At 42.1% G+C, this 19632-nt stretch overlaps 1 protein-coding gene across 5 annotated transcripts in view; it reads left to right on the top strand.

Moving 5' to 3' along the window:
* The first annotated feature begins 248 nt into the window (after nt 1–248).
* The window catches only part of capn3a (calpain 3a, (p94)), a 24605-nt gene continuing 5221 nt past the window's right edge, over nt 249–19632 (top strand). For 2 of the 5 annotated variants that reach the window (XM_078277474.1, XM_078277472.1), the window contains exons 1-18: nt 249–728; nt 1173–1242; nt 2204–2322; nt 2528–2661; nt 4727–4895; nt 5706–5789; nt 5880–5974; nt 6160–6237; nt 6532–6692; nt 7712–7881; nt 8223–8234; nt 9394–9602; nt 11347–11383; nt 13135–13212; nt 13749–13806; nt 16717–16781; nt 18316–18357; nt 18564–18632. In XM_078277474.1, the coding sequence (XP_078133600.1) occupies nt 477–728; nt 1173–1242; nt 2204–2322; nt 2528–2661; nt 4727–4895; nt 5706–5789; nt 5880–5974; nt 6160–6237; nt 6532–6692; nt 7712–7881; nt 8223–8234; nt 9394–9602; nt 11347–11383; nt 13135–13212; nt 13749–13806; nt 16717–16781; nt 18316–18357; nt 18564–18632 (1902 nt within the window). In that variant the 5' untranslated portion in view covers nt 249–476. Of the gene's footprint in view, nt 729–1172; nt 1243–2203; nt 2323–2527; nt 2662–4726; nt 4896–5705; nt 5790–5879; nt 5975–6159; nt 6238–6531; nt 6693–7711; nt 7882–8222; nt 8235–9393; nt 9603–11346; nt 11384–13134; nt 13213–13748; nt 13807–16716; nt 16791–18315; nt 18358–18563; nt 18633–19632 lie in introns of all 5 variants that reach the window. The other 3 variants (XM_078277477.1, XM_078277476.1, XM_078277475.1) reach the window with 2 other exon arrangements.

The following is a 19632-nucleotide window of genomic DNA, read 5'->3' as shown; positions in this document are numbered from 1 at the left end:
GAGACTGCTCAATGCTGAGCTCCATTGAGAATAGGTTTAAAGGGCTTGAATGCCTTCTGCTGAGGCAGGGCATCTACCGACCCCTCTTTACATGCCCTCTGGCGCGGCCCACTGGCCTTTGTGTCACCCAACAATGATGGCACCGGAGCACCACAGCCAGGGAGAGATCATTGTTCAGTTCAGCCAATGGGAACGCAACAAACAGATGTGTATGTGATGTGTGAGTTTTCTGTGCATATGTGTGTGTGTGTGTGTGTGTGTGTGTATGGTAATGCAAAGGTGAATGCAGGTGGAGTCTTTCACACCAAACCTTTGCATCTACTGTGTGACGAAGGGGAGGGGGACGTCACGCAAAGGAAGAGCCAATCAGACATTACCTGTTTGGATTTATGCCAGGGCTTTTAGGCTTGTAAGACTTTAGTACAAGTGGCAAAAGCCAGTTTGGGAAAAAAAAAATAAAAGTAAGCTGAGACGAGATGCCTTATACACCGTCTGGCTTTTTCTGTGACCGGTTGATCCGGGAGCGAGAGAGGAGAGACGGGGAAGGATCTTTGAACAAGCCCCAGCGCTTTAATGGCCAGGACTACAACACCCTAAGACATGAGTGTCTTCAGAGGAAGAGCCTGTTTGAGGATGAGTCTTTCCCGGCCACTGTGGAGTCTTTGGGCTTCAAGGAGCTCGGACACAAGTCCAACAAGGTCAAGAACATCGTCTGGAAGAGACCCAAGGTAGGAGGAGAGGGGGGTTTTAGACCGGGGGTTGGCACACGGAGAAGCACGTTGATCGCAAAGTTAAATAAAGACGGAATGGATCACATGTGGGAGGTGGGGCGTTATTTTTTTGATACATGGCTACATCAAATCTGCGTGGAAAACTAACTGCTGCTGTGGGATTTTACCTGGAGATGCAGATGGAATCAAAATACACCCCCATCAGTCCTACGCAGAGGGATCGGAATTAATTCACTGCATACAGCCAGTGTCATTATCCCTGTGTTTTGCCTTGATGGCTGTAATATAATGTGCGTTTTATTACTTATCTATTTGGAGATCAGTCAGTATTTGCCAAAATCGTAAGCATACGAGACCCTCAATCCTGAGACTCAAAGTCAGATGAATAGCTGATATGAGCTTGATTATTGGTTAACTATGTTTGCTTATTATTGTCTACAGGAAATCTGTGAGAACCCCCAGTTCATTGTTGGAGGAGCCAGTAGGACAGACATCTGCCAGGGAGACCTTGGTAAATGATGCCTCTTTTTTAAAAACACACAGTAATAACACGACAGCATCACCGTTGGCACCGAACTACAGTGGACCGGTTGAGTTTCAATGATGACTGGCTTTACAATGAGCTGAAATTAAGCCCAGCTTAATGTTAATGAGTTACAATAACAACACGTCTGTGGGATGACAAAAGCAAGAAATCCACCTTAAAAACACAAAACACTGTCCTGGCACTGCTTTGTGGCGGATTCATGGTTTCTAGGCGTTGTTGAAACTCATTGACTGAAGCAGAAACACACTAGGCAACACACACAGTGTGATGGGAGTGTGTAAGCTGAGCTATACATACTGTATGGAACAACTCTCAGTGTATTCATCATTCAGTCACAGTCTGTATTCAGGCAGCTTTGGGGGGGGGTAACAGGGTAGCAAATAGCCCATCAATCCCCTGCACACGGCCTCTCTGCCTGCAGCGGCCTCCACATATTGTGCTTACTCTTTTGGAAGGGAATCCAACCAGCAGCACTTCTCATTGTTGTTCAGTTCAGACTGCAAATAAAGGGGGGGGGGGCAAAGGGACAAAGGTCCTGGCAGACACTGTTAACCATTCCCTGTTGAAAAACTTACATTGTTTCCAGTAACACACCTGGGCAATCAGAAAACACAAATGTCAGCACTCAGTGGCGCTCATTTCCTCCAGCTAAACAAGAAAATGTCAAGCAGAGGAGTTCCTGTCAGTCTTTGATTTTCTTGTGAGTGAAATCCCAAATGGAGGTAAAAGGTGCATGTTATTTACTGTGGCAGCTATTTTCTTGTTGAATCAAGTTCAAAAGGCAACTAAATCCATACAGTAGTTCAGGGGAAAAAGGCAGAATTTCAAGAAATCATGATCAGGATATGTGAAGATCGATGTGCTGTATTAAAAGACGTTAGAATAGTATTCAGGTGAAACAAATGAAATGCTCTCCTGTGTTCAGGTGACTGCTGGTTGCTGGCCGCCATCGCCTGTCTCACCTTGAATGAGAAGCTTCTCTACCGTGTTGTTCCCCACGAGCAAAGCTACACGGAGGACTATGCAGGCATCTTCCACTTCCAGGTCAGAAACAACTTAATAGTCTTAATTAGCACACATTCAGTCCTTCCTTTACCGAGTTTACTGAAACACGTGAGGAAAAAACAAACATTCATTAGTGGAAAACGGAGACATAATCCAGACAAAGGTCCGTTTGATTCAAGTGTTTAAAGTTTGTACACGTATATATTTTGTACTATATATATATATATATACTTTTGTCCGTCAGTTCTGGCGTTATGGCGACTGGGTCGATGTCGTCATCGACGACCGCATCCCAACCTTCAACAACCAGCTGGTCTTCACTAAGTCCGCTGAGAGGAACGAGTTCTGGAGCGCCCTGCTGGAGAAGGCCTACGCCAAGTCAGTACTCAATGTTTTGTATTCTGCAGGGGAGGTGAGAAGAGTTATTTGGGGGGGGGGGGTTTCTGATACTCTATTCTCTCGCGGTTTACCTTCGGCTGAATACTTACATGGAAGAACAGTTTCACACATAGAAAGCACTTTTTTGTTTTATTGGGTCGCAGATTTGTGTAGATACATGCAGTATATTAGCAGTTTTTTGTTCCAAACTGAATTCATACAGTGGTGTGAAAAAGTGTTTGCCCCCTTCCTCATTTCCTGTTCCTTTGCATGTTTGTCACACTTAAGTGTTTCGAACATCAAACCAATTTAAACAAAAGTCAAGGACAACACAAGTAAACACAAAATGCAATTTGTAAATGAAGGTGTTTATTATTAAAGGAGAAAAAAAATCCAAACCATCATGGCCCTGTGTGAAAAAGTGATTGCCCCCCTTGTTAAAACATACTATAACTGTGGTTGTCCACACCTGAGTTCAATTTCTCTAGCCACACCCAGGCCTGATTATTGCCACACCTGTTCACAATCAAGGCATCACTTAAATAGGAGCTGCTTGACACAGTAAGGTCCACCAGAAGATCCTTAAAAGCTACACATCATGCCGAGACCCAAAGAAATTCAGGAACAATTGAGAAAGAAAGTAATTGAGATCTATCAGTCTGGAAAGGGTTATAAAGCCATTTCCAAAGCTTTGGGAATCCAGCGAACCACAGTGAGAGCCATTATCCACAAATGGCGAAGACATGGAACAGTGGTGAACCTTTCCCAGGAGTGGCCGGCCGCCCAAAATTACCCCAAGAGCGCAGCGACGACTCATCCAAGAGGTCACAAAAGACCCCACAACAACGTCCAAAGAACTGCAGGCCTCACTTGCCTCAGTTAAGGTCAGCGCTCATGCCTCCACCATCAGGAAAAGACTGGGCAAAAATGGCCTGCATGGCAGAGTTCCAAGGAGAAAACCACTGCTGAGCAAAAGAACATCAAAGCTTGTCTCAATTTCTCCAGAACACATCTTGATGATCCCCAAGACTTTTGGGACAACATTCTGTGGACCGATGAGACAAAAGTGGAACTCTTTGGAAGGTGTGTGTCCAAGTATATCTGGCGTAGAAGGAACACTGCATTTCATAAAAAGAACATTATACCAACTGTAAAATATGGTGGTGGTAGTGTGATGGTCTGGGGCTGTTTTGCTGCTTCAGGACCTGGAAGACTTGCCGTGATAAAAGGAACTATGAATTCTGCTGTCTACCAAGAGATCCTGAAGGAGAATGTCCGACCATCTGTTCGTGTACTCAAGCTGAAACGAACTTGGGTTCTGCAGCAGGACAATGATCCTAAACACACCAGCAAGTCCACCACCGAATGGCTGAAGAAAAAACAAAATGAAGACTTTGGAGTGGCCTAGCCAAAGTCCTGACCTGAATCCTATTGAGATGTTGTGGTATGACCTTAAAAAGGCCGTTCATGCTCGAAAACCCTCTAATGTAACTGAATTAGGACAATTCTGCAAAGATGAGTGGGCCAAAATTCCTCCAGGACGCTGTAAAAGCCTCATTGCACGTTATCGCAAACGCTTGGTTGCAGTTGTTGCTGCTAAGGGTGGCCCAACCAGTTATTAGGTTTAGGGGGGCAATCACTTTTTCACACAGGGCCATGATGGTTTGGATTTTTTTTCACCTTTAATAATTAACACCTTCATTTACAAATTGCATTTTGTGTTTACTTGTGTTGTCCTTGACTATTGTTTAAATTGGTTTGATGTTCGAAACACTTAAGTGTGACAAACATGCAAAGGAACAGGAAATGAGGAAGGGGGGCAAACACTTTTTTCACACCACTGTATAATACGTCTTTTTTTTATACATACAAATCATACAAACACTTCTACTCAGGTTAGGGCATTATAACAGGAAGAGAAAATAACTTTATTTAACTGGGAAAGGGTCTCACTAAGATTAAAAAAGCAACACCTACTTATAATAAGATTGAAACATGGATATGTCTGAAAGAATTAATTAAAAATCTAAAAGTAAATGTAATATCCGTGCACTCCCTTGTCCAGGCTGCACGGCTCCTACGAGGCCCTGAAGGGTGGAAACACCACCGAGGCCATGGAGGATTTCACTGGGGGGGTCACTGAGTTCTACGAGATGAAGGAAGCTCCCAAAGAGCTCTACAAGATCATGAAGAAAGCTCTGGAGAGAGGCTCCCTCATGGGCTGCTCCATCGATGTGAGTCAGACCTTTTTTTGTTATACATGTAAACTGCGATACAGATGAGGACTAGGATTCCCAGGTTAATAACTAATAACTTTTCCACTATCATCAGAGGAGACATTTAGGACCAAACTGAAAAGCATTGTCCCGCTGAGCTCTTCTGGTTGAAACTTTGAAGTCTGTTGCATCTGTAAGCACACTCAAAAGAGATGTCATGGTGCATTGAATACACTTGAACACTGTGTCTGCATTAATAATGATAATACTATTATTAATAATAAACTATATATTGCACGTTTTAGAACAAAAGTTACGAAGTACTTTACATGGTTGAACCAGGATTAAAAAATTTCAGGACTGCAATAAGGCAAATACAATCATGCAACAATACAATGGAATAAAGTACCCAACAATATTATAAGATAAATAAAACAATATGCAGGATTTTCTTAAACAACAATGTATAGACTAATACAAAATTAATACTGAGTGCGGGACGTTTATGGGAGTCAGCAAAGAGCCTTTGGGCCCCACATGGGGGTGTAACCCCCAGCCAATAACAGAGTGCAGCTTGTCGCCGTGAAACAATCAGAAAATACAAAATCTCGCTCTTGAGCCAGGGAAGAGTAGCCAACTTTGAACTCTGTGTGCTAACAAACAGTTAGCAATACATGTTATACCTTTTAAGTTTTGAGAAGTGATTTAAAAGGTTTCTGCAAGCCATTAGGCAAAATGTGTTCGTTAAGTCAATAAAATGCTGGTTGTGTTTACAATGTTTCTACAATATAACTGTATACATGTAAGATGTATTTTGTGCATCTGCAGTCCCTGGTTCCTGCTCGCTTTGAGACTCGTACTGTGACGGGACTTGTGAAGGGCCACGCCTACTCTGTGACGGCAGTGGAGGAGGTAAAGCTGTTTGTAATGTACTGGGCTTTTAACTGTCCAAAAGTCCAAATTAAGTCAATAATAACTGCTCCATTTTTTCCCCACTTACAGTGTAGACCGTCTCAGCACAAGGACACTAAAGTCCGTCTGGTGCGTCTCAGGAACCCGTGGGGTCAAGTGGAGTGGAACGGTCCCTGGAGTGACAAGTAACCACCTTTACTCAGAACTAAATCTATCATTTTCAGCCCTACTTTTGTGTTAAAGAGAAGCTAGAGTTACAATCGCGATGTCTTAATGCTTTTTTTATTCATTACAATAACTAAACTCAGTTCTTTACTAAAATCTGTCGTATCTTTAGGCAATTTCACTATGTTCCACCTTCTCTCCACAGCTCTAAGGAGTGGGCCACACTCTCTAAGACTGAAAAAGAGAAGCTGCAGCACCAGAGCGCCGAGGATGGAGAGTTCTGGTGAGTGGCGCATTTTTTATTTGCAGCTGTGAAAAGCAGATTTAACGAACAGGGTCTATTTTTTTCTGCTAGCGAATTTGATTTTCGTTTTTTAGTTTTAGAATTAAAATAAACAGAAGGCAAATTGCCTATACAAAGAACTGATGTAATTAAAAAAAATATATATTTTAATGTAGCTCTGGGTTTTCGTGCCTCTACTTCTTCCCTCCTCAGCATACGTTTTATTGGCATTTAGTCAGCACCCTGTGATGCCAGCTATTATCCAGATAACCGTTGTGCCCCGATCTCTTCTAGGATGTCATTTGAGGACTTCAAGAAGAACTACACTAAGATCGAGATCTGTAACCTCACCCCTAACGCCCTGGAGGACGATAAGATTCACAAGTGGACGGTTTCTGTGAACGAGGGTCGCTGGGTGAGAGGCTGCTCTGCTGGGGGCTGCAGGAACTACCCAGGTACCCTCAGGCTGCACAATCGCACAACAAGACAGACGCTTTTTTGTATTGATGTTTTACATTCCACCGCTATCAACTCATGTATTGAAGAAAACGCATAAAAAGGTGCAGTAGGTAAGACTTATAAGACTAACTTTCTGTCATATTTGCTGAAACTGACCCTATGTTCCAGTAGAACTACATGAAGCAGGTCATTTAAAAAAAATCTGGCTCCTCTGGCACCATCTACAGCCTGGAGTGAGATTTGCAAAAACCCCAATCACTGCTCATGCACACGCATTCATTCTCCCTTGTGGGGGAGAGGGGCTTAGGAGACCGTTTTGGGCTTTAGCGGAAAGGGGGGAGGGACTGAGGAGTTGTCGATTTTGGTCGTGGATCTTCGCAATCCTACCTACGGCACCTTTAAAATGGTTCAACCCTTGTGTTGTCTTCAGGTCAAATTTGACCCGTTTTCAAAAGATTTTATTTATTTTAATATATATATTTTTTTAACTACCTACTTTTGATTACCCAAAAATAACATGGATTATTCCATGAAACGAGTTTTTTTTTTTATGTTTTGAAGCAGTATCCTGTTGACATACCCTTCTGTTATTATCCTTCCTTTAATTATTATTTAAAGGATTCATAATTTCTGCTTTTTTTTAACTCAAGAATTAGGTATAATATCCTATAAATGAGGTTTATTGACCATGAATTCCAAAAATAAGTGTAAAACTAGTAATAACTTGGTCTTAGTGGTGTTTATACATGGTAGTGAAAAGAAGCGTTAAACTTTGAAAAGAAGTTTTTAAAAAGAGACAAAACGTCCCAAAAGTGTTGATTTTCAGTTTTGACCCGGGAGAAACGATGCAAGGTTTTTATATATATATATATATATATATATATATATATATATATATATATATATATATATATATATATATATATATATATATATATATATATATATATATATATATATATATATATATATATATATATATATATATATATATCTCCCCTAAATGTCCCTGCAGACACTTTCTGGACCAACCCTCAGTACCGTCTCCGTCTAATGGAGGAGGACGATGATCCCGAGGACAACGACGTGGGCTGCACCTTCGTGGTGGCTCTGATGCAGAAGAACCGGCGGAAAGAGCGAAAGCTGGGAGCCAACCTGTACACCATCGGATTCGCCATCTACGAGGTGTCCTGTTCTTATTCGCCATCAAGAGATTGTGTGACAGACCGGCGCTCAAGCGTTTGCACAGAATCTTAATTTCTCTTTTTATTGCATCGACAATTTTATATTGTCGTGTTAATTCATTTAGAGGATTCAAATGCACTTTGTGGCATCTTTTTCGTTATTCTGCAGCACCAGATGAAGTATTTTCAATTGCTTTTTGTTCTAGTTGTTAATCACATTTTTTTTTTATTGTCTCTCATTCTTTTAACAGCATTTATAACGTTGACACCATGAGAGAAATCAGCTTTCAATTTGCACCCTTAAATGACACAAACACTAATGTTGCCTCCATTTCTCTACAGGTGCCAAAGGAGGTAAGGAAGATGTGGAGCAGCAGTGTGCAAGTTCATTTCATCCTACTGTTTGTTTTCATATCTCATATGTTTCAAATGTTTATCATTATCCCCATTATGTTTTTGTTCAAATTATATTAATTTGTAACTTGCAAACAGCAACGAAGACATGAGACACACCTACAACCGCCCCCCCCCACCCCACAGGGCTTGCAGACAGATAGTACATTAAAGTTAAATGTTTTTTACACTTTCTGCGGCATCAACTAAAACAATCAAGTTCCTTTCTTTTGCACCGTGTGGTCTTGCAACCGACTGTTCCATGTAGAGAATGTCCCAAAGTGCAAGTAGCCACTGTCGTTTCTGTCGGGCTTGCTAACATAATGCGAAACAAAGAAGAAAAGAAAAAAACCCCGCTCCCGTTAGGCCGGCCAGCCACGCTCTCCGTGGTTCCATAGTAAACCTTAAAGGTACACTGTGTAGTGTTTTAAGTATTGTATTAGCTAAAATCAGTGTCTTCATTCATAAATATGTCCTCATTGGTATAAAATGACCTCTGCCAATGATCCGACTTATCCTCGTAAGCGAAGAATTTCTTATCTGTATTTACATTGGACGGGCAAGTCCAAGGAGGCTTCCACGTCGTTCCGCCATTTTGAAAAACTATAATGGCTGAGAGGGACATACAGCACTAGCCTGCCTGTCTAGCTAATCCAGACAGTATTTCGTTCAGAGCCAGCGTCACGTGACCGAAACCAGCTGAAATGGAGATCAGTGAGAGGCGCTTGTCGCTGCCCCAGCAAATTTGAAAGCCTGCACTGCCCTTTAGTTCATAATGGAGGATCAGACATATGCCGAGCCACAGGAGAAGGAATCGTTTTTGAATGCAAAATACAATTTCACCGCTAGATGGGAGAAATTCCTGCACAGTGTACCTTTAATAAAGAGTCATCATTCAAAGATTACATGACGAAAACACATTTTCCAAAATTTAAAAAGCTCCGGACATTGCCAAATCATATGTAGAAAATCAAACCCCAATGTGTATACCATAGTCCTGGACTTGACTAACCTATGAGGGAATTCTTTCTTCACAGTTTTGTCTATTTTTAATAGGAGCGTTAGAACTGTTTCCATTCAACATTTCCTACCCTTTTCCCGCTGCGACTCCCCCTTCCAGATGCACGGGAACAAGCAGCACATGCAGAAGGACTTCTTCCTGTTGACCTCCTCCAAAGCTCGCTGCAAGTCCTACATCAACCTGCGCGAGGTGACCCAGCGCTTCCGCCTGAGCCCCGGGGAGTACGTCATCGTCCCCTCCACGTACGAGCCGCACCAGGAGGGCGAGTTCATCCTGCGAGTCTTCTCTGAAAAGAGGAACACCTCAGAGTGAGTGGGTGAGGGCGGTCGTGGGGGGTGGGGCGATCGGGTGGGGGTGTAAGAGCTGGGTAAGCGGAGGGAATGGGTACGTAGTTTCCCCCTTGTTAGAATAACAGTTACAGTTAGATATGTTTGTTAGATGCTTCTTTCACTCCATTAATGTTGATGTTTCTTAGTAGGGCTGGGTATTGAAATACAACATACATCAGAAGCATATTGACACCATAGTCATTTTTAGACGATATTGAGAGGTATTCAAAAATTTTCAAAAAGTTTTGGCTACACATCAATATCAAGAGATTGTTTGGAGTTCCTTCAGAACATAAATTGAAAATTACACTTTTTAAAAAAAAGTTGTGATTTTCACCTCACTGGACACTGGTCTGGGCTGCAACCAACAATTATGATCGATTAATCCGTCGATTATTTTCTCAATTACTTTTTTTTTTTTAAGATAATCAAAAATGTCAAACAGAACTGTTTTAAGCCACACTTTTGAATCCGACTTGTTTTAATTCCTCTCTAACTGATGAAGAGTCAGTTAAGTTACATTTCTTTTTTGTTGTTGGATTGAAATAGAAATTTTAAAAGAAGCGTTGCAGGTCTTTGTGAGAAATCACAACTAGAGTTGTTTGGACTGTCCGTGTGTGTGTTTTACACACTGAAAAACTAAGTCTCACGTCTTTTTATTTATGAAATTTACATTTTCTCTGGCACTATAAATATCCCATTATAGAACTCTTACAAAAACTTTAAATCTAGCCAAATGTCCAACAAGACCCAGCCCTACATGTTCATGTTTAAAGTAACAGCAGCAGGATTGATTTAGCCTAGAAAATACCAAGTTTAACGGTAATTCATCCACCCTCCATTTGCATTTTACAGTGCGGGTTTGTGTGTTTGTTAATGAGGGTGGGGGGTGTTGTCGGGGTGCTTGGTGGGTGGGACACAAACCACCAAGAACAAACTATTTTAACGGCGATTTGATTTGTAGAACTGGAAGAAATCGGCCCCAGTTCGAAGCTGTTATGGAATCTTTTTTAGGACAAGCGACTTCAGATTTGGGCATGCTCCGGTAAACAGTTCAAAAATATTCAGTACTGCATATTCAAGCCTCAACAAACATCCCCCGCACTCCCCCCCACCCCCTGCTGCCCCGGAGGAACCAGACAGCATGCAGAGCCGCCCTGCACTCTGACGGACCGAGACCTGGCTGTGGGATGGATGAGCACCATAAACAGCTCACTGTGACGAGCTTTGAATTTACCAAACATGGCTTTAGATTTAACTTTTTTTTTTTTGCAAGTAATATATTAATACCATTAGTATAAAACCTGCTTGAACAACTGACAAACCTACCTAAACCCTATCTAAAACAAAATCAAGAAGAGGACACACCGACAACCAAGATTGCCCAAAATAAAATAAAAACCAAGAGAAAATACTCGACCTGAAGAAGCAACAGGTGGTACTGAAATAACATTTTATTCACAGCTTCATCAAGTGTTTGTGGAATCCTTTTGCCTTTTTAGTCCGATGTGAGTATGGGACTATAAGCCTTTACAAATGGTGTAATGAATCTGTTCTGTTTTTTTCCCCTAAGTTTTGCCATCTCCACCGTGAGCTCAGTATTGATGTGTTTCATAGCCGATAAGAGAATAACATGATTGTAGTAAAGTGATGAGTACACAGGCTTGTGGTCCAGATGAGATGTTGTCACCATGGTGACTGCTGTTTGTTCGTCTTCACCCAGGGAGATAGAGAACAGGATCGAGGCCGATCATCCAGTGGTAGGTGTCATTCATTTCTTTTCATGACTTCGCAGAATTCGGTTTTTCCAACAGTTATCCAAGAGAGGCTGACTTTTTCTTATATTTTACTTTAAGTGGTTGAAAAAGTACGGAGCCCCTAAAAGGACATGGGGGGAGGGTTGTTTTTTTTTTTTTAGTGCACCAGAGATTCTTTCTGGTGAGCACGAGATCTTTTTCTCGTCAGCATGCAAAAGTATCTCGTGCTCATGAGAAACCAATCTAAGGCTAGCAAAATCATGCTAATGAAGTACTAGGCTCGTTCGAGATGAGCCAGGTCTGCGCAGAATCGATCACCGGCGATCGCCGCCCAACGCATGCCGGTTAGATTTGTGTCTGACTTGATCCCGACTTGCGCCGACGTCATGCACACGTGGGCAGCGATAACCTCACGAGACCAAGGCGGCCGCAGTTCTGAGACGCAGGCAGCGCAGTTGCTTTTCACCGACTGCAAGACCCAGGGCATGCTGGGAAACGCCGGCCTCTCAGCTGATTGGTTCAGAATCGACTCAACATGACGTTTTGATTTTTGAATTGGAGGATTCTAACTGGAGGGATTTTAACTGCCATTTGTCTGATTTAAAGGCTTATTCTGTACAAACCACATGTGGCTGATAGTTACTTTAGAAATCAGAGACTAAATCCGTCCAGATTACGGATCATCTACAGTGTGTTAATTAAAATCAGCAACAGATCGCATGTAGGGCATTTTGAGAGCTACTTTGTCATAATTAAAACTGGAGACTGTGTACAAGCTGATATATGGGTCTCATAACATTTTATTTGTCAGTATGGATATGTTCAGAAATTGGTGTCGTCCAGCGACTTTCTCGTGCAGAAGCTCGAATGAAGATAATGACCTCTTCTGAAGAGTCCATCATGTCTTTTTAATGCTCCGTCTCCTCCTTGGCTACGTGCAACTGTGTGGGGGTGGGGGGGGTGCGCGATCACAGAAGGCTTGCATCATGTGGATGTAACAACAGAGTTGTCATTAATTAGAAACAAAGTTCCTACCACATGAAGGCAGTTCTCTACTGTATAAAGAGTTTTGAAAAAGTGATTATAAAGCCATAGTATAGTACAGTGTTTCTCAAATGGGGGTACGTGTACCTCTAGGGGTACTTTGGAGGACTGCAGGGTGTACGTGAGCTATTTAACAAAATGTCTAATAGTTACAAGGCTGTTGTCTAGAACATTGTTCCTCTTTATGTAGACTTTTTTTTTTCCCCTACCACAAATGTGACATTTATATCACCTTCTTTGGACCTATTCTTGCCTTCCTTCCTTCCTTTTATTGTCCTACTTTTTACGTTTTTTTTTTTTTTTTTTAAGTGTCTCGCTTTTTTTCAAAGTTATGTCACTGTTTTTGAAGTTTTGGATTCTATTTGACCTATTTTTACCTTACTTCCTTCCACCATCTTTTTTCCAAGGTTTTGTCTTTTTTACAGTTTGTCTCCTTTTCTCATTAGCATTTAAATGTTTTCAGTTACAAGGCTGTTTAGTAAATCTGTTGCTGACAGCGCAGTACTGTTCCTCTTTATATAGACTTTTCTACCAAAAATGATTAGCGCTGGTGTAAAGAAACAATTCAAAAGGGGTACATTTTTGAAAAAAAGTTTGAGAACCACTGGTATAGTATGTCGAAAAAAGTGATTAGCAAACTTGATTTTTCCTTTCACATCTTCCCTTTGCCTCTGTATCTCTTTCTACTTTGTGGCTCCATGATGCCTCAGCCGGCGCCGGCCTCCGCGGGGGAAGAGAGCGAGGAGGACCAGCAGTTCAGGACTATTTTTCAGGAGATAGCGGGCGATGTGAGTACACAAAATACAGTGCGTTTCTCAACTATTTAGGGCTGCACCGCTTGCGACATATCGCAAAAGACACTCAAGAGATTTTTGTGTGCGTTAGCTGAAAGAAAATCAGTAGAAAACTACACTTTAAAAATGTAACTTTTATAGTCACTTTTTTTAGTGCTGCCTTTTATATTCAATGTTCAATTTGTTCAACAAAAGAATGTTGAAAATGATTTCCTTTTGTTTTAAATTCAACAAGCGGTTTGTTGTATTTTAGCAGAATACTGAAAGCAGCAGAACTGAGTACACTTTGATATCTTTATTTTATATAAGTAATATTGTTATCGCGATATTCAACGTTATCGCATAGCACATATTTTCCTTATATCGTGCAGCCCTAGTCCTCATTAAGTAAGTAAGTAATTAACATCATAGCCCTAGTGTTTCCTCTTGTGTTTACGTCTATTACAACTAATAGCTGAAGACTCAAATTGTAATGGTCGTCTCCTTTTTTTGTTCTACCGTCTCCTCCTCCACTCTGGTCCCTCTCACAGGAAATGGAAATCTCAGCCAACGAACTGAAAAACGTTCTCAACAGAGTGATCACCAAACGTGAGTCCTGGCCGATCAACTGAACTGTACTTTTTAAAATCACAGCATCATCGTCATGTTTAAGCTGCTCCCTCTAAAAGAAACATTTAGAAAGAGAGTGCAGCAGTGAAGATGAAGGAGGGAACTTGTATCAGAAATCAGAGTGTAGCAGTTCATTCACATTCATAATTCACAAATACATCAACACAAACATTTTAACAACAAGACAATATGCATTGAGAAGGACTATAACATTTAGTGATAGCTAAACACCAGTCAAGACATCTTTCAATCAAGGATACACATAAGTGTAGATTTGTTTTGGTTTGGGGGGGGGGATTAGGGAGAAGCAGGGGACATGTCCCTCAATATTTACAACATAGCGCCCGGATTGCTCAGTTAGTAGAGCGGGCGCCTCCTCCTCGACGCATCGGGCACGGGATCGACTCCGACCTGCGGCCCTTTGCTGCATGTCATCTCCCCTCTCTCTCCTGTCATTTATTCAGCTGTCCTGTCAATAAAGACCTAAAAAAGTGCATTTGTCACCCCAATAAAACTATAAAAAGCAGAGGACTTATTTTGACAAGAACTAGAACGCGACTCATAGATGCAACAATGCCTCCAGTAAAGTAGGTGGTGGCAGTATGCAACCTAAAAAGCAATGGTTGCTTTCTGCCATACAACTGAAAGAAGATGAAGCAACTTTGCCCAGTTGAAGCAGAAGTACCATGACATATCCACCATAAATTGATGCACAAATTGTTTGATGCTCAAACTCTCAGAAATGTGTCCCCCAATGTTGGAAAAAACAAATACCTACACCCTAAGCTAACCTGGGCTCGCAACACAAAGGAACACAGCTACTAAAGGCTAACTTAGCTCATAACATTAATCCCCGTCTCCTTTTCCCTGTTGCGTTCATGGTGAGAAAGAGACTAAACTTGCCTGGATGAGTGCACGCCTTTCCTACTTTAGGAGGTTTGTGCTGTGTTAAACTGACTCACCCAGACACTGAGCACTCACGATGTGAAGCCGGCTTGCTGGCGTCGGTCATCAGGAGGGGCGGCCTCCGAGTAGCTCTATGTCAGATGCCCACCTAGGCCGATGGCGCCCGAAACTTCTATAAAAAGGGAATTTTAAAAAGCCGACAGGAAACTGGACGCGCGAAAAAACTTTGGTGTTTATTAACAACAAAAACTGACAAAGGGCATAAAAATGAAACCTGGGAAATACAACAAAAACTACATTAAACTGAGACAAATAAACATACAACTAACACAGCAACCTCACAGCAAGCTACCAAGGCCTTTCTCCCTCTCCCCTCAGCCTCACCTAACTGGCACCCTCCACCTGTACCAGTAAGCATAGGGTGAGCCAAACTGAAATAAACAACAAAACTCTCAGGATCTGGAAAATACCATTACATTTGGATAGAACAGTTACTGCTGACATTGCTAGATATAAATATATGTGCACCCACAACAATAGGCACCCCGAATATTATAAAAATGACATTCACTGCAGAACTATCTTACCTATTGTTGTACACCTTCGGAGTGGCCAGCCCCTCCCAGCTGAAAGGACCTAATCAGGCACACCTGTACATACTCTCCTTGATTGAGCTGGCGAGCAGCTGATGTAGCCCCCACATCACAGGCAGAACAATAGCAAAAACACTATGAGCCCATAAACCCACTAAACAGGCCTATCTCAAATGATAAGGTATCAACTAAACATTACACTGAAATTAAAGATTAAGCAGACACAAAACATTGTTCATTTCTAGGAACAGAGGCTAGTGAAAAGGGAGAAAGGCAGCCTTTTTTACACTCCAGCATCTCTCGTCGATTTCTCCGTGAGCCCACTCCTCGGGGTATTCGAGTTCAGGTTTTAAAAGGTGTATTTACAAAAAGTTACGTTGTGGGGAAAACAAGAAAACCTTTCCGTCAGTAACAGTCTTTCTCTCAGTGTGTTTCATCAGTGTGTATGTGTGCGCTCTGTGGCGTTGGTTTCCGCTTGTGGCCCTTCACCTCTGCTTCCTCAATCAATCTCTCAATGAATCTCATTCACACACCTGCAATCGACTGAGTTACCAGCGTCTCACACACACACACACGCACACGCCACCCTCATGTCACGTGTCAGCCCTTGTCCTATCAGCTAACCACTCAAAAGACTTTGTAATGATACTTTCTCAAAACTCACTGACACATAGAAGTCTGGAAGAGTCTTAAATGTAAGTGTGGCGAGATGTTATCCAAAAACATTTCATAGGTTGGAAAGTGAGTTTTAAAAGACTTAAATCTCTCCCAACAGCTCCGTACAGATACAATATGCTCATTCTGTCTTTATTCATTTATTTTTGGGCATTTTAGGCCTTTATTTGACAGGACAGCTGAAGACACAGGTTGGAATCAAACCCCGGGCCCGCTGCGTTGAGGAGTAAACGGGAGTAAAGTATATGGGTGCCTGCTTTACCAACTGAGCTATCTGGGCGCCCCTGTCTTTATTTATTAAAGGTGCAGTAAGCGATGCTGTGCAAAGATTGTTGATATCTGAACACAACTGCCAAACAAAAGCAACCCCCCCCTTAAGTAGCTCCGCCCCTCAGATTCACAGACAGATAACCACTGGCCGGCCGGCACGTTCACACGCTGCTGCCTCCCCCCTCCTCCCCTACCATCAACTGGCGCCACTTGTTGCTGATTGGCTGGAATAGTTTTTTGTGGCTCGTGCTCTTCTTTCTATTTGTTTTGCATTTACACAGCCAGGGGCGATAGGGTTTCCAAAAACATTTCATAGGTTGGAAAGTGAGTTTTAAATGAGCAAAGTCTCTCCCATTGACTACGTACAGATATAATATGCTCATTCTGTCTTTAGTTATTAACGTCTAAACTCTGGTACTGCCCCGTGTCTCTTTCTTCCCTCCAGATAAGGACCTGAACACAGAGGGCTTCAGCCTGGAGAGCTGCAGGAGCATGATTGCTCTGATGGACGTATCCTTTGTATCGAGTGCATCGGGCTGGCTGTGTTGTCTGTAGGAGGCACAACCCGCCGAGACCCATGGCAGGGTCTGTGATGGCTCACAGGGCCGACGCACAAACACAGTGACACACAAACAAATATTTTGTCATTATCCAACATGCTTTTGACCTCTGACCTCATGAGAACACTCTCAATTATTCCACAGTCCACTCAGCTCATACAGTACAGCATGTTAGGGATTTAAGTCCAAGACACCAGTGCTGGAGAAGTATTCAGATCCTTTACTTGAGTAAAAGTAGCAATACCACTGTGACTGTGACAATACTCCAATACAGGTAAACGTCCCACCTTACTTAAACGTACAATATGTCATTTTCTAGCGTCCGGGGGTTTTATGAAATGCGCTATATAGGTTATTATTACGTTGGTTGTTACAACAATCTCTTAATGCTTTGGCTCGTGACACAGTGACAGTGATACCCGGTTTAGCTCACGAGACATCCAAAGTAGGCTGAGTTACCGTATGCAACACTTGAAATGCAACGATGCATCTGTAACTTATTCTCTTATTGGAAATGAATGATTTTCTGTCTGAGCAAAATATTCATTGTGACTATATGATCTCCCGGTAACACTAACTCAGTAATCTACAGTGGGCAATACAGCACCGTAAAGAAAAGAGCAGGTGTGGTAAAAACACTACTGCTTTTGTCCAAAGCGGCCGCTAGAATCAACACAAACTGAAAGTTACATACAGTATAGCCACTTTAAGATCCAGATGAGCTGAATTATCCGCAGAGGTCTCCTCCTTTCCAAAACAAACAGGAGCAGGCGATTAAACCCGTAAAAACGCTGAACAAAGCCGCCTCACTTTAAAAATCGGTGTTTCTCCGACGCTGTTCGCTAATGTTTGCTCAGCTTGTTCCTCTGATAACTTAAAGGTCCAATGTGTGGGAATTTCTCCCATCTAGCGTTGAGATCATATATCGCAATCAACTCTCTCGCGCCACGCAGTTCAAAGTACGTATTACAGCTACGGTAGCCTTCACGCTTTTTTCTGATGACGCCTGAGTTTATCATGTGGCAGTGAAAACGCGAAAGGCGGAGCAGTATGTCCTGTATGTCCCTTACCGGCTAATCGGTATTTCAAGATGGCGCATGAATATAGAGCGTCTACCCCGGTTCATGCAAACGCAAATGTAAAATATCAAGCCAAAAGGAATACTTGGAATTGATGGTGGTGATAAATATTCATGAAAAAGGACAAGTTTGTGAACGGGCAACACAGATTTTGATAATGAACAACTAAACACGTTACACACTGGACCTTTAACATCCAAACGTCCAATGACTAAAATCCTTCATCCTGTTAAAATATAGTATAGTTAAAACTGACCAAGTGTATTGTAAAAATGTGGCCTAACTGGATATTAAAGTCAATTTGTGACAGTTTCTGGCAATGCTGACGTATGCGCACAAAGTGGGATATGACGCCACTGACAGGTGACCAAATGTAACGGACCATGTCCTTGAATAAAATGACAGATTTCTCTGGGTTTGAACATTGTTGGAAACATTTGGGATAATGTAAGTACACAACTCAACAAAATATATAACACAGGTCTAGTTGTTTTTAGACATTTGAATGCAAAAAAAAAGAAGATTTTTTTTTTTTTACATATTGTACCTTTAAGTAAAAGTATATAAATATTAGCAAGTATGAAAAGTAAAAGTACTCTCATTGTGCAATAAAATGTTCCCTGTCAATTTTGGTCTTAACTGCTTCTGTTTAGATGGATGGGACAGGTAGACTCAATCTTCGGGAGTTCAGACATCTGTGGAATAAGATCAAACAGTGGCAGGTGGGGATGCCGCTTTCCCTCCCTCTCATCTTATATAATGGCAGTTAAGGCCTCTTTACAGTCGCCGTTCCCGACCTGCCGCGCGACAATATGACATCAAAATGACGTCGATCTCGCTGGCGGGCGCCAGGATTTAAAGTGGCCGCTCTATTTCTTTCAGCGCCGCACGACAAAGCGGAAACGGGAAGCATGGACAAGTTCGAGGGCAAGCTTCTCAGAGTGACTGCAAGTCTCTCTCGGGTGGTGATGGCGCAGTCAGTTGATACGACACATGCCTTGGGTGTGGGAGATCTGGGTTCGATTCCCCACTGCGATACATCAACCAATGTGTCCCTGAGCAAGACACTTAACCCCTAGTTGCTCCAGAGGCGTGTGACCTCTGACATATGTAGCAATTGTAAGTCGCTTTGGATAAAAGCGTCAGCTAAATGACATGTAATAATGACATGTACTGGTTAAGATGAGTTCTTTTATGGTGAATGAAAGGCTTCCTCCGACGAAGTAGGTCATCGAATCGTTGTGCAGACATTCTGAAATATTCAAAGTAGTAGCTGTCAAACGATTCAAATATTTAATCACGATTAATCGCATTAATGTCATAGTTAACTCCCAATTAATCGTGCATTTTTATCTATTCTAAATGTCCCTAGATTTCTTTTTGTCCAATTATTTTTTCACATTTTAATGCTCTTATCAACATGGAAAAGTGGATGGCTTTGACGAGGGGGCGGAGTATTCACATCAGCTGTGTGCTTGGCCATCAAGTGGTATTTCAGACTGGACGTGCTGCGATGATAGCTCAGTTCACAACGACACAACACACAGATCACTTTGGTCTTGTCAATGGAACCATTTGGCAACTTTTTAAAAGTAAACTTTCCATTCAGAATCTTATTGGCATCCATTTCGGCGTCTCGCGCTCGCCATCCACCCAAAACCTAACGTTAGCCTACTACTCTTTGGTCAGCTCGCAAGCCCAAACAAGTGTGTGCGGCGTGCC

This window comes from Sander vitreus, chromosome 20, assembly GCF_031162955.1.
Source record: "Sander vitreus isolate 19-12246 chromosome 20, sanVit1, whole genome shotgun sequence".
Lineage (NCBI taxonomy): Eukaryota > Metazoa > Chordata > Actinopteri > Perciformes > Percidae > Sander > Sander vitreus.
Note: the sequence above shows the minus strand (reverse complement) of the source record. Positions and strands in the feature narration are given on the sequence as shown.